Source organism: Acanthopagrus latus, chromosome 13, assembly GCF_904848185.1.
Source record: "Acanthopagrus latus isolate v.2019 chromosome 13, fAcaLat1.1, whole genome shotgun sequence".
NCBI lineage: Eukaryota > Metazoa > Chordata > Actinopteri > Spariformes > Sparidae > Acanthopagrus > Acanthopagrus latus.
Window position 1 is genome coordinate 12927974 of NC_051051.1, and position 20852 is coordinate 12948825.

General features: G+C 40.9%; 1 protein-coding gene across 7 annotated transcripts in view; it reads right to left on the reverse strand.

The window, feature by feature from the left end:
- The window catches only part of LOC119031174 (RIMS-binding protein 2), a 67672-nt gene that overhangs the window by 42032 nt on the left and 4788 nt on the right, over positions 1 to 20852 (reverse strand). For 5 of the 7 annotated variants that reach the window (XM_037119466.1, XM_037119465.1, XM_037119469.1 and 2 more), the window contains exons 3-4: positions 865 to 972; positions 445 to 573 (exon numbers count right to left, since the gene is read on the reverse strand). In XM_037119466.1, the coding sequence (XP_036975361.1) occupies positions 445 to 573; positions 865 to 972 (237 nt within the window). Of the gene's footprint in view, positions 1 to 444; positions 574 to 864; positions 973 to 16737; positions 17994 to 20852 lie in introns of those variants that run through there. The other 2 variants (XM_037119471.1, XM_037119470.1) reach the window with 2 other exon arrangements.

The following is a 20852-nucleotide window of genomic DNA, read 5'->3' on the forward strand; positions in this document are numbered from 1 at the left end:
TATTATGGCGTTCATGACGTTCTTTAAGAAACCAAACATTTATCAACCTAATGAATAAGAATTTAAACATTAATTTGTAAGTTGTGGCAAGACACTTTTAACATTGTACATTGTGCCTCCATGAAAAGTAAAACATTTACATTTCATTATGTTTGGGTTTGCTTCGTCTAATCTCTTTTTCAGGGATGTTTCCTGCTGAAAATTGAGTTATTGCAGCCATTCTAGTGATGCATTCAATTATCCAAATAGCGTGCTGCTCTGTTTGAAAAAGGCTCCTATTCATCACATGCTTAACTATTCCATTCAACTCATTACAGGACTTCATGGTGATGTGCTGATGTGGACGGTGGCGCTTGATAATGACTCACTGCCAGTATTTGGGTCAGCGCGAGGGCAAACACAGTGGACAGCGCGGTTAGCTGTGAAAATGTTTGTGCGGCGTACCACTTTGAGGTTGGCCTCCTGCAGCTTCCGTGCCCTCTCTTCCAGCCTCTTAGCCAGAACAGCCAGCTCTGTGTTCTTTCTCCTCAGCCGCCTGACCTTCTCCTCGGTCTCTGGGGCGCTGCTCTTCCGCTAAACACAGGGGAAACAAATATCATCATCAGACAATGCCGTGAATGCCAAATGAGAAAGTCACATAAACAGTTATTCAGAAGGCTTGAAGAGAGTTTTGTATCGGGGGGGGCGGAATATATAGAGAGAGACACAGGAAATTATTGTAAAAACACAACACAGAGCCAGTTTCAGCTCCAAACTGAAACAGTGTATGTTTTAAACGATTTGTTCGCCTTTTCTGTGCACCTGGCCTACTTTCTCTGAAGCCTTCAGTCGAGACTACAAACCCTCTGTTATTTTTAGTCTTACCAGCAGGCCATTCTCCTCCCTCAGTGTGGTACAAGTCTTCTCCAGCTCATCGAGGGCTCGCAACAGTTCAGAGTTCTGACGCACCAAGAAGCCATAGTCAGTTCCATTCTGAAAAACATACAACAAAGACAGATGCAGTATTTATCAACTACTGTTTGTTGTTTTGTACAAAAACACAGCGAAACGAAGGATTATCAGTGTATCTGTTTTCGCTGAAATGGGGATCAAGTTTCGTTTTTCTAAAATTGGTTCAATCATGTTCCATCTCTGACTTACAGGAAAGCCTGCCTCCGCTGTCAGCCAATGTTTACATAGCTGCTGTCTAATGGTGGCCGACAGATGACAGCACACTGAAAAGGCTTTTCATTAGGCAATCTCAATCAGCCTAGCACTGGCACTCAACACCTATTATACCACACACTAACTCGGCATAAGAGAGATCTGCTCACATATCGAGCTATGAGGAAAGGAGAAGGAGAGCAGAGAGAGAAGAAGAAGGGCATTAACATAAAGCTGATTAAGAAAGTATTCAGACATACCCATTTTTTTTGTTTTACTAATACTGTTATTATAGATACTTCATTCTAAATGAATAAGCTGTGATGTGGTTTGGCTCTCCCCTCTCACCCACACTGGGTGAATTGGTCCAAAGCCGCTTTGATGCTGTTTAGCTGCTTGTGTGCTTTCATTTGTTATTGTGACAAATGTAACAAATCTTCACTTTACTTCTCATCTAGCTTACTGATGAATGAACCATGACCACATGGTTGAAATATTAGCATGTTAATAGGGTCGCCACATATTGTAAATTAGTGAACATTTGTCTCATGCTCAGGTCTGTTTTGTGCCTGCACCTTAGGGACGTGGGGGTGATGGACTGTGATTAAAGTTGTTTTGTTAGAAATAAAGAACGGCATCCAAAAGATAGTGTTTATCCAATGGCTGCAGTCAGCTATCATGTGCTGACATACAATATATACACACTCTGATGGTTTTATAGTACTTTTATAAGGCGTAGCAGTCCTGGGTGTCACACAAATAAGCTTGTTATCTTGTGAGCTGTTAGTGAAGAGACAGCTCAACAATACGGCCGACGGTCCATGTGGCAGAGAGTCAATGTGGTGATCACGACTGTCATTAGTATTTATCGTCCAAGTGGAGGAACCCAGGAAGAGGGAAAAAATAAAAAATAAAAACCCAATTGGTCTTTCATCTGAACAGAAACGGTGTCACCCAGCCCCTGTGATAGGGATGCTCCATATGAGCCGTGGGGTTCACTGAGAACAGACCTAGCACACATGAATGTGACGGCTGCAGTTAGATGCAGATGGACGGATGGGGTGAACTGATAAGCTCTAGGTAAGGGGACCATTTGTCCACACTTTTAACGCAACTGTCAACTAGACTGCCCTGGCCTGTTTATGTGGACTAATTAATGTTGCTGAGGAAGGTAACATTGACTCATTGTCACCTGTGGTCAGTTCGATGAGTGTGAGACAGTCTGCATGTCCCTGCAAGCAGTTACTGCACAGACAGATGAAGGAAAGAGGAAGTGACTAAAGCCCGTAGACTGTGGTATGTCAGCAAGACAGCACACAGATGTCTCCACATGTGAAACACCAGTAGACCTGTTAAAACGTATCTCTGTGATGCTCTTGGGGCCTCATTACTCTGCTACAGCAACACTTTTATGAGACTAATCTTACATCAAAAACTCTGATGACATGGCACACTAAATCATGTGACCGTTATCTTGAGATTATGTTGTCATGGTTACCGCAGATGATGGGTGATCTGATGGCTCTCTGGAGGCAGGCTAACCTGTAACTTAAGTCAACACTAATGACCAGCTGTTTAGTAAACCAGCAGCTGAGGCTCCTGTGTGTTCATCTTCCAGTACCATTGTTATGGTAACACACGGACATCCTCTCTGAATATCTAGTTAGTACATTACAAACTAGTGCCAGAGAGACCATATGTTTTCAAGGGTAACACCACGCAAACCAGCAGACATAACATTTTGACTGAAATTATTAACACAGGATGTGGTGAGGAAAATCATTCATGCATACATATTAATATACAAAAACTTGCATATCAAAGTGGCAGAATTTTAATTGCAATGCAGATCTAAAAGCAAAATCACTCAGTGGTGGCCAGACGCACAGCTGTTCCCCAAAATAAGTGCACGTTTTATTAAATGTCCACTACTATCTAAAAGAAGTTGTAAAAACCTTGCAGACACAGCAAAGAAAACATCACTATTTGTCACAGTAAAAAAAAAAAAGGTGCTTCATTGATGACATTTATAATCGATACAGGCACTGAGTCAGCAAGTACATTCTCCTTAAACTTGAATGCTCCCTTGGAACATCTTGGAAGCAGCTAGGATACTGTAGGGCAACATTTCATCTTACAATTTTGGTTAAGCATGACTGCACCTCGTATATTTCAAACTACCACTGAAACTATTATACCAATTCACATTTAAATTTCACCTTGAGACTGGTGTGAAATCTATCTCTCTTTATGGTCTGCATTTTCCCTGCAGCAGCCATGTAATGTATTTACTAAGATATATTAAGGTACATAGAGAAACTGCACACAGAAGTATATGGTCATAAAAATACTATGAACAGCACTTTGTGACCATGCTATTTCCTCTATTGATGACACATGAATTTTTCAGGGACACCGGAGCACGACTTATCAAACTGCCTTGGTTTGATTTATCTCTTGTATTTCAATGTTAGGATTAAGGGAACCAAAACATCTGGTAAATTCTTACCTCTGTTAAATACAATGGCAAACACACACAAAAACGATTCACTCCTGCTGTAACTAACAACTTAAAATGACATTGTATTTATACTTTATGAAGGATGTACTTCAAGACAGGCTTGACTTGAATATCAGAGAGTCAGAACATAAAGCCACCAGCTTAAATGAGACGCAAAAAGGCTCTTTGGCGCGACAAATTTAGACTTTCTACATACTGAATTTACATTGGGACACATCATGCTGTGCTGTAAGCAGTCTGACCAGAAGGGATGACACAGGAAAAGCAATTTTCTAAAACACAAGAATTGTACAATTAAAGATATGGCTTACCAAGAAGTGATACTCAGTTTACTGTCACTGCTTCACTACACTTAGTCAGCCGCTAAACTCAGAAGTTCTGTAATCGCCACTTGAAAATAAAGGCTTTTCTCTGGGGTACTAGTTAATTTCAGTTCAAAACAGTCTTTATTTTCCTGCATGGAAGCTTTGGCTTGCAGCATAACCAATTTGAAAGATGAAAATAACGTTGCTAGTAACATCAGTACAGTACTAGTCCATCAGACACGGATACAGAAGCAGAACCCCAAGAAGATTGGTGCCGAAAAGGGGGAACCGCAATTCCATCGTTTGGCTTTGGTTTAAAAAGTCACCGATCAGACAACGGTAATCTGCAAAACACGCAGCTAACAAGTTGTTACTAGTGACACGTCTAATCTTTTCTACCACTTAAAGACAGGTCGGGATATATATCGTTATCGGGATGTAAATTTAGCTATATCAGGATGTAAAATTTTGTGGCACAGTGAGAATTAGCCTCAGCTCTCAGATGAACTTTGTGTCCTTGAGAGTTATTTTGCTATTAGTTAGAGGTCTCAGTCGGTCCCAATGTCCCAGTCTTCCTCTCAGGAGGATGATGCTAAAGCCCAATCAATCATCTCAGAGGAAGGCCAGCCAGAGTGAACTCAGCCTCGGCCTGCCTCCATTCTGATTCTAATGATCTTGGAGCTCGTCCATGTCTTGTAATTGTTCCCTGGGAATCGCACTGAAACACACCGAAGGCATTTCTTTAGGCATGAGGTAATGCTGGCTTCTTACAAACTAACAACCACACCGCCCTTGGTTCTCTTGCTGCCACAGAAAAGGGCTGCAGGTGGCGAGGTCCACTCAAGGCCAGTGTATTAGTATTCAGCGAGTTCTCCTCTCTCTAGGCAGTGCTGTTTTCATATGGGCCTGGCTCAGTTAGCAAGGCAGATGTACCTCAGTGGCATGAGGGCAGGGGTCTGCACATAAACGTCTGTCAGGAGAGCCTGAGCCTTTGGGCAGGGCAGACGGGCCTAATGGAGCCATCTCCCAACACTCTGTTTGAATCTGGCTACAATAACTGTGGATACAAGCACACACTCACACCATACACACTATACTTACATTGTTTATTATGTACGATGTAAATTTTTAAATTGTCAATGTATTATATCAGTATAATGGCTGGCTATAAAGCTGAGTATTCTATTTGATTGTGAAGCTGCATTTTATTTGTTTTTTTGTTGCATCCATTCATTTACATGAAGTGAAGGAGAATCTGAAATTTCAAGTATGACGCAATTATGTAACACCAGAAAGGGAAATTGCGTATTCCTGTTATACTCTTATTCAACTGATTTCGCTGGGAGAATTCCTGTGCAGCTGATAAAAGCAGGGTGCTGTGTAAGATATTTAGTGCTGGGAAAAACCTCTAAGGCATCTGGGTCAGCTTTTCATCACAGCGGCCTTCTCTGGTTTCTTTCTCTACCTAAGAAGGTGAGGAACTGAATCAAAGAGGAGTTCAATCACTTTCTGCTTTTCAGATCACTACAAAGAAGGTTACACTTTCCCGTAAAGCAGCTTTTCAGAAAAAAGTCCTTTCACACAAACACCTGAACCTGCACTGACACTGAATTTCTTTCATAGGAGATCTGTCCTTGTGAAAGACACTACCCCAAATAACTGACTGTGAAAGAGACTGTACATGTACAGTACTCTAAGCATAGCCAGTGAAGGACAAACTCTACCATCACATGGCTGAATTTGAATTTGGCAACACAGCAGGTGGTTCCAGCACCAACAGATGTCACTGTTATTTAACCCAAGTGGAGCAATGCACTTTAAGTCACTTTGATATGGAATTACAATGAAGAAGTTTTATAGGTCAAACAAAACAATCTAGCTTGAGTTAATAATGGAATAATACCAACCCCTCCCTTAAACCCTCCCTTCGGGGCCACTTCTCCAAATCAGATGAACGCGCACTGCTTGACTACAGACTGCCCTGTAGCACAGAGACGCGTTAGCGGATAGTTTGCCACTGTCAACAAGCTCTCTTTGCACTTTGAGTCAAAAAATACATAAACAAAATAACAAATTGGTCGTCACCTATGTACCTCAGTGCGGCAGTAGTTACTGCACGTCACTGTGGTTGCATGCTTTGTGCCATCGTTAGCTGCTGAACGACTCTGTTGCTGCAGCATCTCTGTCTTTGACTCAGGGACTGTGTACTGTGCTACTTAGCTCTTGAACAACACTGAGAGCAGCACATTGCTCACATTGTTAACCATATCCAACTACATGTCACACTCACAAGTAAGAAAACACCTACAGTAAGCATGGAACATGGTTATTGATTGTACTCACTGCTGTCAAGTTAGTATGTTAGTACTGGGAAATTTTGGCTGCACTTTAGTTGCCATTCTTTTGCAACTAGCTCAATTAACTTTAACAATATATCTGCGCCGATCCAAGAGCAGCCTGAATTGCCTTTTGATTATCTGGGTCAGAAGCTGTTTCATTTACCTCGAGGGGTCCAAATGGAAACAGCTTAGGGTTTTCTGGAATCTAGCATTTTATTGCAAGCTCTTAAGTGGAAAAATCAACACAGACTCCATGGATGGATGAAATAAAAACAGCAGATTGAACCCAGTCTATAATAACAAATGTTCATATTAAATTTGCAACTCTCAGTGTATGACAGGTTTTATATAACTTATAAAATAAATTATATAGATAAAGACATTATCAGTATGTGAGGGGAAATAAAAATGTGCCTAAAATGATGATGATTTATGAAAATATTTTCTGAATCAAATAAGGTCATTCAAAGCAAGAAAATGCTAAATTTTAAATTGCTCTATTGTTCAAAACGTGCTCTACTCACAGTTTCAAGGTGTTCTTTTTATTAGAAATATTAAGTTATCCAGATATTCTGATGATGGCCCTGAGAGCTCAAAGCACTGAAAACACGCAAAAAGAGAAAAACCTGCAATATCAGGCTTATATCTTTTCAGTATTCATTAGAGAATAGTCTATTTGGCAGAAAAAAATACAAACAAAGAATGTTGATAATAAATGTAAATATACTTTAAAGACTGTTAGGAAAGGAGAAGGGCAGATGTCACATCTTTATTATATTTTTTGACACAATAGGGGACTTTGGCTTAGACTTTCGAAAAATTTGAATAGATCATTAAATATCCAAGGACGTATTCTTACATATTCATAAGGTCTCACAACCAGATTATCCTTTTGTCTGGGAGCCACAGCAAGCTTCTGTAGGGCGTATGGAAATGTCTACAGTCTCTTTCACAGAAACACCAACATCAGCATGTTTAGCTGACAGCTAGAAATCCCCCACTGGAAGTCTCAGAGGAGACAAAGACACAGACATGCACATAGGCACGCGCGCACACACACATGCACACACACACACACACACACACACACACACACACACACGTGTTTTGCCATAGTTCTTTGTTGGACATGATATCTTAAGTGGCAGTATTAGAGCTTCAATTTGAGCACCATTTCAGCCAGGTCCAAACAGTCTGAACTGCAACAACAACACAAGCAATCACAGGGTCTACTATTAAAGCAATGCATCAATAAACCACTAATAATAGTTTCTGACTAAAAATGTTAAATTGTGTCTTTATTCTGGCTACAACTAGTTGGAAACAAGGATAACACATAGTAGCAACTTATTACACATTTGTAAATCCGATGGTCTACTGGCTACATACTTGAATGTATGATGCTGAAGCAATAAAGGGAATCTATGCTATCAAATGTGAAATATATGTTTTTATTGCAATGTGTCTTAGAAGTACCACTACTTCTTGGGGCAGCTTCTTTAAAAGATACATATGAGCCTGTAGTTGGGTTATTTCCATTTCCTTTTCAGAAAATTACAGATTACATTTTATAAATGCACAAACTGCAAGTGCTTGCTGCTGAGCTTCATTCAGCACCGTCGCTCAGAGGATTGGCATAAAGGATGCAGTCTGCTGAATCTGGAAACGTGCCTTAATTAATCCAGGCCTTGACTGCTCCCAATATTGATGGGGGGGGGCGCAACCCTAAAACACCACATGGTTGCGAAGATTGACTCCCGAACACAGTTTTAATTACCAGCAGAGGTAAGACACAGAAATACTATAACCAAGGGAGAGACAGTCCACTCATGTGGCCACTAATGGACATCAGAATATCAGTGAAGCGTTAGAATTTAGAGCCAAATCAATGACTCTCTTTATCTCTGCTGTCTCTTTCAACATCAATGGTTTTCTAATGGGGTGTTCTAGACTGCTCTGCTACAAACATCCTCACAAGTCACTAAAAGGTTAAGAATATGTCTGTTTTGATCTTGGACTAGAGAAAATACATTGCAGCCTTTTTTGTTTTATTCTATCATCACATGCATCTCTTGTGGTTTAACACTCCACTTCTAATTTTGCCAGGGCAAACAATGCTCAGAAATTTATTTCAGATACCCAAGCCTGAGCTTCCTAATTACTATGATCACTGTAGCAATATCCACTTTATTTATAGGACAAAAAACATGGCAAAGCGAAGTGCCGAAGCTCAACCAAACTTTCCTCTAGGCTTCTATTTGCAGTGGTCTCACACAAAGCAGAGAATAGAATATCTCTTCAGCGATATTTCATGAAAAAGAACCACAAAGCTGTTTGTGGCCCAAGGTAGTTTATTAACAGCAGCTCTCTCTCTACACTCATATATAAGTCATGAAGAAGCCCTCTTAAGTGTCCTCTCAAATCCCCTCCTGTATTTATCACGACTCATCTCCCCCAGGGTACCTGACGGTGACAGATTAGGGGGTCTCTCTTATAAGGCTGGAGAACAAAAGAGCCAACGCAAGACACCCATTTGCTCCCCCCAGGGCGTCCAGCAACCTACCTCCGCCAACACTCATATGATCGTCCTCTGGGTGAGGTTGTGCTAAAATGAAATGCACTGTCTGGAAATGCTTGTTAGTGCATTTTCTCTTTCATATGTTCAGACACACCATTTTCAGATAACCTTTATGTGCTGTCTAGGTTACATCCAAGGATGGGATTTCCAACCCTCATGGACTCACGTCACGATTTGTTCTCACGTAGCAATGGGCAGATTCCTACAGTATGTTATGCCAGTTGTGATTTCACGATTAATCCAAGTTAAGAAATCAAAATGCAAGCCTCTGTATCTACAATGCATTTTGACATTAATTAGATAACCCATCCCATCAGCAAGATCTTGTCTCTACTATGGCACAGAGCTGCTTTCTTATAAAACAAAATATTGCAAGACTGCCTGACCAACCCAGTAATTAAAATTCATGCAGGCATGGCTGCCTCATCATCTCACAGTCCACGAATAAAAATGTTACAATCGCCTGAGCCTCGAGGGGCTTAATAAGGCATCAGACATGCAGGGAACATCTGGCTTTTAGAAAAGTCAAAAGATGAACACAAGGAGGGGTCGCCAAATTATTCCATTTAGTACAGTGTCAGCATAAGTGGATAGAGGGGAGACAGAATGTAGTGGAGATGATTTGTTTCCCGCCCAACCCTCCACAGGTTCAACCCCGAGAGCTTCAAAAGAAAATAACCCTTCATCTTGTCAAAGAAAATTGCATTTGCATACAAGCCCCGTCTACCCCCCGCTATCGCACGAGTAACAACTTAATTTGTGGTCTCGCACAATAGACACACTTAGAAAAGGTTTAACTAAATCTGATTCAGCATTTAAAAAGCACACTGGTTACCATAATGGGAAAAAGAGGCAAAATTTGGCTTCATGACATGATGTTTAGAAAAGCAGTATTTAAGAAACAAAAACAGGCACCTAAGTGTGTGAAGTTACCAGACTGAGGTTGAAGTGCCTTTGTTAAATGAAGCTTTGGTAAAAACAATCAAATTGAGCAAATAACAAATATGGGCATTACTTTGCGAATTTCATTCTGTAGACTGGGCTGACCTCCAAAATCTACAATGCACTCAGCCAGAAATGAAAGTGCATAAAATTAATTGAAAAAATGCATCAAACCAGCCCCGAGAGGATCTTGTCGCTTTCTGATGTTGCCAAAAATCACTCCTCCTACTCAGTCACTGTCATCGCTGTAGTTTTCCCCAGCAGCCAGCATCTCATCACCCAGAGCTCACTGATAAAGAGCCAGAAAATTCCCCCGGATGTTTCCAGTATAGAGACATATTCTTAGTGAGCAGTGGAAAGTCCCAACCAAGTATCACCAGTCAGGTGCACACATGTTCAGTCATTGGTATCAACTGAGGTATTTAATGCAATATCACACTAAATGTCTGAACATGTTCATCACCATTTGCAACTACTGTGCTTGTGTTTAGGTGATGTCCAGACCGGTCAGGAATATACAGCTTATCGATGAGTTTGAATGTTGGAGATGTTGCGGAACATTGACTGGACTGTCCTTGACACTAGGATTTAACATTGACTTTACTCTTAAACACATTGATTGGCTAGCACTTTGTTGAAAGGTAACAATCAAAATGAAGTTAAAAGGCTGACCCTGAAAGCACAGTTTAAGTATAATGGATCAACTAATATAATTCATTAGTACGTTTAGCAGTGGGGCAGATACTGTACATTTACAATACAGACTAGTATTTGAGACTAGTTTCTGGATGACAGGACCATTAATAAACTAACACTGACAAAGACACACTCGTGCGCACACACACACACACACACACACACACACACACACACACACACACACACACACACACACACACACACACACACAGAGTGGGTGACAGTATAGTAGAGGGCCAAGACAGCAAGTCTCTGACAACAATGCTGCTCTATTCAAATGTCTAAACATTTTTACAGTGTTCCACAACAAACCTTTACAGGTCACATTCAATAAATTAATATGTGGCAGAGCACTCAGTAATGAAGGGCCTAAATGACCTTTCTTGACATTAAGTGTACCGACAGAAAATGAGTCTCCCTTTCCTTCTCCAGGCAAAAAGCATTTCTTATTGTGAGGTGGAACACAGGTCAGCATGGGTCCTATCTCACCAGCAGATTGGGTGCAGGACCAAATGATACAGAAACGCCACAGACAGCAGAGAATACCAAATTTGTAGCAGTCTGGATGTAGAACTGTGAATGTATATGTGAGGAGGACACACAATTCATAAACTGTTAGCAGAGACTGCTATGCAAGGTGCTGACCTGCTCATTGGGAGCAATTTAGGGTTCAGTATCTTGGCAAGTCAGTGTATCACAAAGCTTTGACATGCAGCTGGGGGAGATTCAAACCACCGGCCTTCTGATTACTGGATGACCTATTCTACCGCCTGAGCAACAGCCACCACAAACCATTTCCTAACATGTATTCATTGTATAACTACTTGAGTGCCACTGTTCTCACAATGATTTAGGTACATAAATTACCTTCTACCTAGTCATACTTTTGGGAAAACAATAAATGGGCTATCCATGGGTAGATAGGTAGATATTAAAGATTAGATAATAATATCATCTGTGCAACTGTAAGTAATACTGTAAATGCCATGGTCTCCAAATCAACAGTATGTACTCTCTGAATCCCATATTCAGTGCTGTACATGTTGTTAAAGTGACACTCAATTTCTTGGCTCCATAGTTGTGACAGATAAACAAGTCTGACCCCTGCTCCATAGAGACAGCGTGGGACTCGTACTAGCCAGACAGCAGACAGACAAACAGACAATGATGTTTTGGCTGCAATATGGTGAGAGACCGATACTCAAGAGATTCCCCTCTCACTGCTCTTATCAATTATTCACAAGTCATTACATGGCCAGCCAGTAAAACACACTCATGTGTGCACACATACATACAAATTGGACCTTGTGGCAAAAAGGGGGCATATATGATCTGCAACAGGAATAAATCTAAAAACAAAAACTAGAGCTGCAACAATAAGGTGATTAATCGGTTATTGAGAATTGGTTAGAGTCTCTGGTTGCAGCTTCTCCAATGTGTGTCCCTGTTTTACATCAGTGTAAACTGAGTATATCCGTGCTGGTTGTTAAAAAAAAACGAGACATCTTTTCTTTAATGAGCCTTCGATACGTCCATATCACACAGCAGATGCTAGGCTCATCATCATGTAAACCAGGTCTTCTATGCAGACACACTGCTCTACTTTCAGTTCTCCCATAGGTGCAAACTGGGTCGGTGCTGACCGGTAGGGCTGGTGTTGGTGCATCAAACACCCAACACTCTCTGCATTCAGCAATAAATCAGCAGCAAAACTGACTTTTAATACTGGCTGTATCCTGCAAAATCTGCCTCTACTTGTTACAAAGCTGCTTTGGCAGCATTTTTGCTGAGCATCATTTATGTCATTTTATCCACAGCAGGGGAATTGTTGTGCCTATATTTACATGCTACAGAATCACAGCTGACAGCAGACTGAGTGACAAGCACTCTTACGTTTAAGTTTTTTGATGTCCCCTCTAGCTAAATGGACTGAGGTAGCGGTGTTCCTTTTGTGAGCAGAAGCACCCCAATATGAACAGAGGAGTTTCAGCCTTTTGTCAGAGCTGAAACACGCTTGTGGATTCTCCAAAGTTAAACAGTCTAACCACATAATCCCTCTAGAAGAACTGTTTTCATTAACATCTCCTGCATGGTGTCATGTGTACACTGAAGCAGGGATCTTTACATGTCTAATTTCAATTCTGAGAAACATTTCAGGGAAAATGTTACAGATTTGTTTTGACCCTAACACTAAAAGTAGAAAAATTGCAGGGTAAGGAATATAAAGGGTTATGTTTGTTTGATGAAAGAGTCTTTTATATGGCAAAAATGAACTAAACACAAGACTGCTGTGTCTACTTTTCTGAAGTTAACCATCAAATGCTCCTTTAATGTTCTTTTAAATGTTCCAAATGCATATTTCTGAATCAATTAAATTGTGTAAAAACTTATTTAAACCTCTAAAAGATGTCTTCTTTCGCATACACATCTACTTAGCCCTGCCCCATCTTTTTTTTCTTCTTCTGTTGAGTTTTACAGTGGTTGGCATCAATAGGTGCTGCATTACCACCGTCTGTCCCTTGCCCCATCTATTCTGGCATAGTCACTGCATTGTGCAAAAAGTTTATTATCCCAGGTATTTACCGGGAACTGTAAGTGAAAGGGGCTATTGGGAAGAGGCTGGTGTTAAACTCTGTGTGGCAAAGTTACCAAGAACCCGAGCCACAGAGCAAAGGTCTTTATACTAGTACAACACTGAACAAGAGATCATTCTCAAAGAATATCAGTCTGTGCCAGCCTGGCCATAGCTCCATCATAAGGAGGGATCACAGTTAAGTACAGTCAATCAGGAATAATATCTGTCTTCAGTGGAGTTACTGGAGAGAAACAGGGTTTAGTGCATATTAGCTCTTACTAGCTCCATTTGGAATTCACGCTGTGTAAACCCAACTGCCAGAACAGAGGCAGCCATATGGTACCCAGACAGGTGTTAAAGAGTTGTGATCACACAGGACCACACAGTCAACAAGCGCACTAGCTTTCAAAGGAAGCATGCTTCTTTCTTCCGTGAAGAAAATAGACTGACACTGACTACTGCTTCACATAATTTACCCTCAGACTGATACAGGTTTTTCATAACCCACCAATGCGAAAGGAAGCTGAGTGAATGAATTAGGAGTAACAATAATGGCAGCAGAAATATTTCCATAACCTTTATGTGTCCTTGTGAACTTGAAATCAGTGAATGCACAATTAAATTAATACCAATCAAAGTGATAGACCTGTTACAATTCAAGCCATGTTTAAACACTTTGACTATCTTTAGTCATTGTAACACATCATAAATGCACTACACATAACAGATCTGCTCTTGAGTTAAGTGGACATTAAAAATGACCTCGTACCACTGCACCAAAACTTGTCAAGGTGGTCTGAATAAATACTCCAGTGTCCTCATGTACTCTGGGTCATAATGGATGGTGTGTCGATGTATCCTTGAGCAAGATACCGAACCCCAAACTGCTCCTGATGAGCACCTTGCATTGCATCCAGTGTATGAATGTGTGCCATTACCATTTAACTGAACTGAAGAGTTGCTTATACAAAGGAACATGTTCATCTTTCTAAAAGGGTTGATTCTTGCCTTGTCCAACATAGTGTCTCAATATCCCAGCAACGCTTTAAATCAATGACAAAAATGTTTGTTGGTTATTGCAGGAAGATAGGTACAGTATATGCAGTATACACATATTTTGCTTATAAATGTTTAGTTAATTTAAGACCACAATAACAGTCCTTTACATAACAGAATTTTAGTATCAAGCATTTGGAAATTAACAAAAATTATCAACAGAGTGTGACATAACAGTTTTGACATGATGTCAAAGATGTCTTTGTATTGTATGGCAGAGATATCTACTGAAGTTAGGATGCTAACCATCTACCCCCGGCCCAATCATGTCCAATATTATAGCTTGGGCCTTCCTGCTCTCGGTTTCACCGGGAAATGATTGCAAGCAGCAAGTTTGTGATGTTCCACAAGAAACTTAAGCTTTTTTGTCTAAATGAAAAAATAAACTCACAAGATAAATCAGTCATGTAAATATTATTACACCAATTTCCTTGTTGAACAAAAAATACATCCTTAAACCTTCTACATTCAAGTTTCTCTTTTATATCTAACTAAGATAAGGCCTAACTGGCATGCTGACACACACAGGAACCAGGCTGATTCTTAGATATATCACCTTTAACAACTTTATGTCGAATACACAATGTGGAATAACTTTCTGTTGTGTGGGCAAGCCACACTGGATCATTGAGATCTGATGACTAACATCACCTACATTGTAAAACCAACCATCTTCCTATAGACTCCACTTATAGCCCAGCATATTCATATGGGGGTTGGCTGAACATGATGCCTTTTTCCAGCCACAGTTTCACCCACATCCTTTCAGCAATACCTGCACTGCACTTTCCATCAGTGTTTAATTTTTCTTACACAGGAATGAATGGCTTCCCTCCATATAAACACACACACATACACATGATACACACACTCACCCACTATAGGTGGTACTGGTGATAATTCAACAGAAGGGCACTCAAGGTATCCCCACTGCAAATAATGGCGTAATTATGAAAAATAATCTAAAAGTGACAGCCCCCCTGCTGGGAAACACAACTGACGACCCCCACTGGTCGGAAATGGCCAAACAATTATTTCTAATACATCAATTAATGCTGCCTCTCAGCTTCTGTGGCCAAATCTTCTCCCATGGTGTGTGTTGACAGTTCATTAGGGGTTTTTACTACGCTGTGATTGTGGTGATTGGGTAATAAAGTAGCGGGGGTGGGGAAGACGGCAGGCAATGTTGCAAACAGATGAATACCATGGCTGCATGATGAGATTCTGCCTCAAGTAAAGATCTATTCAAACCACCAAGCAATGGAAAGAGGGATGAGGTTTTACAGAGGAATTGCTGGTGGAAAATACTGTAGTACTATTACAGGGAAAATATTACCATTAAGTGGCATTCCTTTTCAAACTATTTACCACATGATTCAAGTAAGTTTGAACGGAAAAACAAAGTCTCTACAATGAAATGACAGTGAAGGGAAACACATATATGTATATGTGTATGTGGCATGGCTTAAACTGATTCAGCTGCCCTCACATATTACTCTCCACTCTTCTGGGATGCCTCTGTGCTAACTGTTTTAACTACCAGGGAACCAAGTGTAACCTTTACACTGCATCTACTAACCTAGACAAGTAAAAGGCCCACTTTGTAAGAAAGCTGTTTCTTAAGTCTCATTCCCAACTCATCAAATATAGATTCTTTGGGATGGCAACCAAACCAACCTTCAATCCCAATGCCTTAGTATTTGATGAGCTGGGAAACCCAAAGTGCCAGTACTTGACACCTTGGGGCTAAAAAAAAAAAAAAAAAAAAAACTTTTCTTACAAATTGGAAGTTTAAAGGCCTCCAATTAATAATTCCAGATCTGTTTTCGATACAACGATATGTCAGAATTTTTGAATATTGGGACACTAAAAAAAGAGACTGGCCAAAATATCAGTTGGCTGATATATGCAGAAAGAGGCTCAGAGTTATTCAATTCGTAGAATAGTTTGTAAACCGTAACTGTCATATTTTTCAAGTGTTTGATAACTGAATCTGATCATTCTAAAAAGGGTCTGCACATCTACCATTATATATAATATCATAAATCTTTACTCCTTGATATCAGTATTGGCATCAGCCCTAAAAATCCAGTATCAGTCAGGCTCTACAAAAAATACAAGCTATATGAGCATTCATCAGATAAATGGAAATCTCATAGGCATCCAATTGATTTTCAGTTAGCTAGCATTAGGTGGATCATGTATGCTAACAGGATATGCAGAGGTGTGAATTTAGGGATAAGGTTGCAATATGTCAGCCTCATACCTAACAAGCCTGTGTCAATGACTGCAGCGACAGCACTGTCACAGATTATGTGTCAATAGAATGTGCTGCACACGCACAAGTTCAGAGTAACTGAATGATAATCCAGATACATGTTTTGTGACTGTGACTCTCATAGAGTATAAAGAATTTGACAATGTTTTAAAGTTTACAATGAAAATAGACTCATAAAACCACAACCACAGTCTCCTATCATGAAGACTGGTGATCTTGTAACACACTACACCAGGCCTGCGTGTCTCCAGGCCCCAAATAATCTAAAGTCAACCATCAACAACAAATGTTCCACACTTACCTTGCGTATACCTTCTACTTCGAAACCATTGAGGTTGGCATAAAGTGAGTGGTGCCTTTTTCCTAAAAGTGACGTTGGAGTGATATTAGCTGTAGTTGGGACTGCCTTGTCCGAGAGCCCGTGTTGCTTACTATCCTGCTCCTCCGACCTCAACTCCTGCTGCTGTTGTCCGAGAGCCTCAGCCACCTCACGGCCCTCCATCTCTGTGGGTGCCGGTGCAGGCTCGGGCTGCTCGGGCCGAGTGCACAGGTCATACATCACTCTCTGTCAAAGTCAAACAGCGCAGATGGGATCAATATGACAAAACGAGGTGCTCGGCCAAGACCGAGCCATCGCAGGCTTTTCATTTGCTGGAGGAGAATTACACAATTGGCTGTGACAGGCTGACTTCAAAATGATGAAGATGTAACTGTTTTCCCTTCCTCCAACAGTTCAAGAGCAGGAGTGGTTTTTCACAGCCATGGTGAACTGTCGGAAAACAAGCAAAGGACTTTTATTGCCATGGCTGCTGGTACTCCAACACGTGAGCTCAAATTCATAGATCAATATAAGGTGAGAGTTAAGCTGATAAAAACAGTGCTCACGAAGCTGTTCCTTGCCCAAGTTACAGCAAGAGCCTGTGTGCCATATCCAAGACAAAACCAGCTAGAGATGAACCAGGAGTTGTAAAGTACCTCCTCCTTTTCTGCACTGTGACGTTTTCCAAAATGAGGACAATCAGCTCCAAAGGGATATTAGACATTTCCGGCCTTGGCTTGTGAAGCTAATTCGGTGAATGTCATCATCCTGGTAGCATTCTTGAGCATACTGTGGTTTGGATTTATCACAGCGAAGCATTGAGATCCTGAGTCCTGCTCACAACACTGACACAGCCTGTTTCTTCATGCATTACTGCGCTGTCGTCTGAGGGGGGTTTGCCATAGGTACTTATCCAGAAAACGAAAAAGACAGAACAGTCCACTTCTTACCCCACGCAGCCCCGAAACAGCGCGTGAAGAAGGCCCATCCGAAATAGCAAACAAGACGAGACGTGCGATGGAGAATAAAAACAAGACGATCTAACTAACAGGTCTCCACTCCAGTCCCCGTTCTCTCAGTACGGCAGAGATGTGGGCGGCATGTTGACTCTTTGGCTGCGAGTCTGCCCTCACTGATGCTGCTGTGTCAAAAAGCATTTCATCCAGATGCGATGAGACCCGACAGGCTTCTTAATCCCATCTCGGTTACAGCGCCATAAAGGTGAAGAAAGAGGACGAAGGGAAAAATGTGTGTGTGTGTAAGACGGCGAGTGTCGCTGAGAGGAGGGGGTGGGGAGGACTGCTTCCATTGCCCTATCACAAAAAAGCAGGCTTTGAGACGGGGCCCAATCATCACCGCGACTAGAGCTCGTTTCCATGGAGATGACGCTGGAATGATGTTGCCTGCCTATTGATTGTTCAAGAGGGCAGTCCACACTGCAACACAGGGAGGCTGCAGGAGGCAGGCAGAGGAACAAGTGTGTCCAGTCCCGACTCGTTTGGATGTTTTACTGCAGTTGTGCCCAAGAGAAACAAATGTCTGGCGAGGAAGAAGAAAGCTCCTCATGTTTAAGTGATTCAGACTTGGACACGGTCATTAAAAAAAACATACAAAGCTGTAGGTCTGATGCTACAGAAGATAAACTCTGTCACAACTCAATGTAGGCTTACAAATTAACTTGACATTCAGGCTTACTCCATCTAATTGCCTATTGAATGAGAAAGGCTGCTTAATAAATCCCCTTAACAAGCAGTGGCCAGGACGAGAGGGTTGTTAAGTTACATGGGACAGCATCTGGTTAAATCCTCACTCAACAGTGACAAACTATATATAGTCTGAAAGCACAAAGCCTCACAATTGTACTTGGATGAACCATTTTAAGATCCCAACATCAGTGTGGCAAGTGCTTTTTTTTTTTTTCTCCACAGTGGACAAAAATCTTGACTATACTCAGGAGGGCTCAAAAACAATTACTTTTTAGTAATTTTAGAGGTTGTGCACAAAAAGGAGGTATGTGTTAAGGGGATATAAATTATTATACAGAAGCCCTCAGGTGCTTTCAGACAGCGACTGGTTACCGCTGTGTTTGCCACCGAGCGGCATCTGTAGTCTGTATTTTGAGGCAGCAGGGTGCAACTTCACTGTCTGCCATCGGTAATGGCTACTTCTGCCCTGATGAACAACTACTGCTGCAGGCTACTGATAGCCATCTCTAATCTGCTCATTAATTAGCTAAGAAGTAGTGGGGCAGGTTGTAGATTGAAGTAAAGGAAAAAGTTATCCCTATGACATGATTAAAGGTGCTCTGTTGAACTTAACTACTGCTGCTCTCTGTTAACTCAGCAGAGAGATGAGACACTTCAGAACGTTCGTGAAGTCAGATCCTTTGGAGTGTCGTGGAAAATCCGACCCAAGTCCTTCACAAAGATATCTACAGTACAGCAGTGTTTAACAACTTAAACAAGCTGTCCACAGGCTTGTATAGGTAACTGAGAGAGAAGGCCTCAGTTTTCATGCCAAGCTACAATCCACTCACATATTGCCAATTTAAAAATGATTAATACATGTTAATTGCTACAAATTGCCACATAGAGCCCCTTTAATAAAACAGGTTGCAGTAATATACCAAAAATTGTCACTTGAAAGAAGCTTTTGATTGATATGCATGATTACATCTGGTACCAAACACCAGTTCATTTAGTTATTGGTTAAACTAAACCAGTGCTCTTGTTTCCCTCATTTAAAATCCATTTATCTTCCTATGTGGAACCTGAACCAGAGGTTACTGTGGCTGAATGAATGCAGCTAGTATCGGGAAAAAAAATGTATGATGACATTCAAAAGAAACGGCCGATAAGCAATCCACTTAACAAGGTCAGCACTGGTGCAGATAATGATCTATGTATCCCTGGTGGCGACAAAAAAAAAAATAAAAAATCACCCATTATCAATTCAAGCAGCAAATAGTAAGTCATGTTCACATGAGTGGCACCAACCCCTGCTCATTAACGTAGCTTAGCTGCTGTCATGGTTGCACTGGAAAGAAAGGGAAGTGAATTGCATTTGCATACACACTAGGAATGGAAAACAAAACAAACCCTGAGGAAACACAGATTTCTTAACTAAAAGATGTTTTACCATACTGTCTCTGGTTCCTTTAGACCATTGTGGGCATACTGCTCATTAATGGATAGTCTTTCCCATTTGGCTAGTCTATGTCTAAAAAATGTAATAATTACATTTCCAGATTTTTCATTTGTAAATGTATGTAATGTAATTATTGCTCTGTCAAAATATAGAATTACATTTACAATGTTCTAAGATCTTTTTCATACTGCCCACTGCTGATATACCAAGTTATATGTCACAATAAAGTCAAGTAAAATTCTGTTACAAATTATTCTCAATTATCACTCACAGCAACTCTTTTCCAGCCTGATATCCAGTCATCTACAGTAGGTCAAAGCCTATTCTAACACTGTGTGATTCCTTTGTCGCAGTCACAAAGCTGGCTGAGCTTTACAGTGTGGCTGCTTTGATAAAGTGCAACAGTCTACCTTCTGTTTCTCTAAAGGTCACTGTGCTGGGTGCAGCTGGGTTAAAAATAGTAATTTTTCACTGGCATTTTTGTACTAATATCTAATGATGTTTCCCAGCTCAAATCCACACAATGTACAGTCAGGGACACAAAAGTGGTTGATTTTGAGAAAATGAAGAGCCTTGATTAAAAAAGAGCAAGCCACAAAAATAACCTTGCTATTTTGTTCTAATGCTGCATTTTACAGCTTCGGTCGATTTCTTTTTAATTACAGTGTGCTCACAAGACCATGGCTTTAGTAGCTTAAGACTGAACCCAGTCCTGATGGGGACACCACTGAACACTACTTCTATTCTGCTTCGGTTCCATTCATACAATAAATGTAGTCTCTGATTTGGAACGGCCTGGTGCTGACAGCAAAACAACCAACAAGGAACAACATATGTGAGCTTGCTGATAGACACATGACCACTGCCACCACCATGTGTTTTTTATCACATGATATGTACACAACCAACAAAAACAACTCATTGAGCATAACTTGAAAAGCATCCAGTCA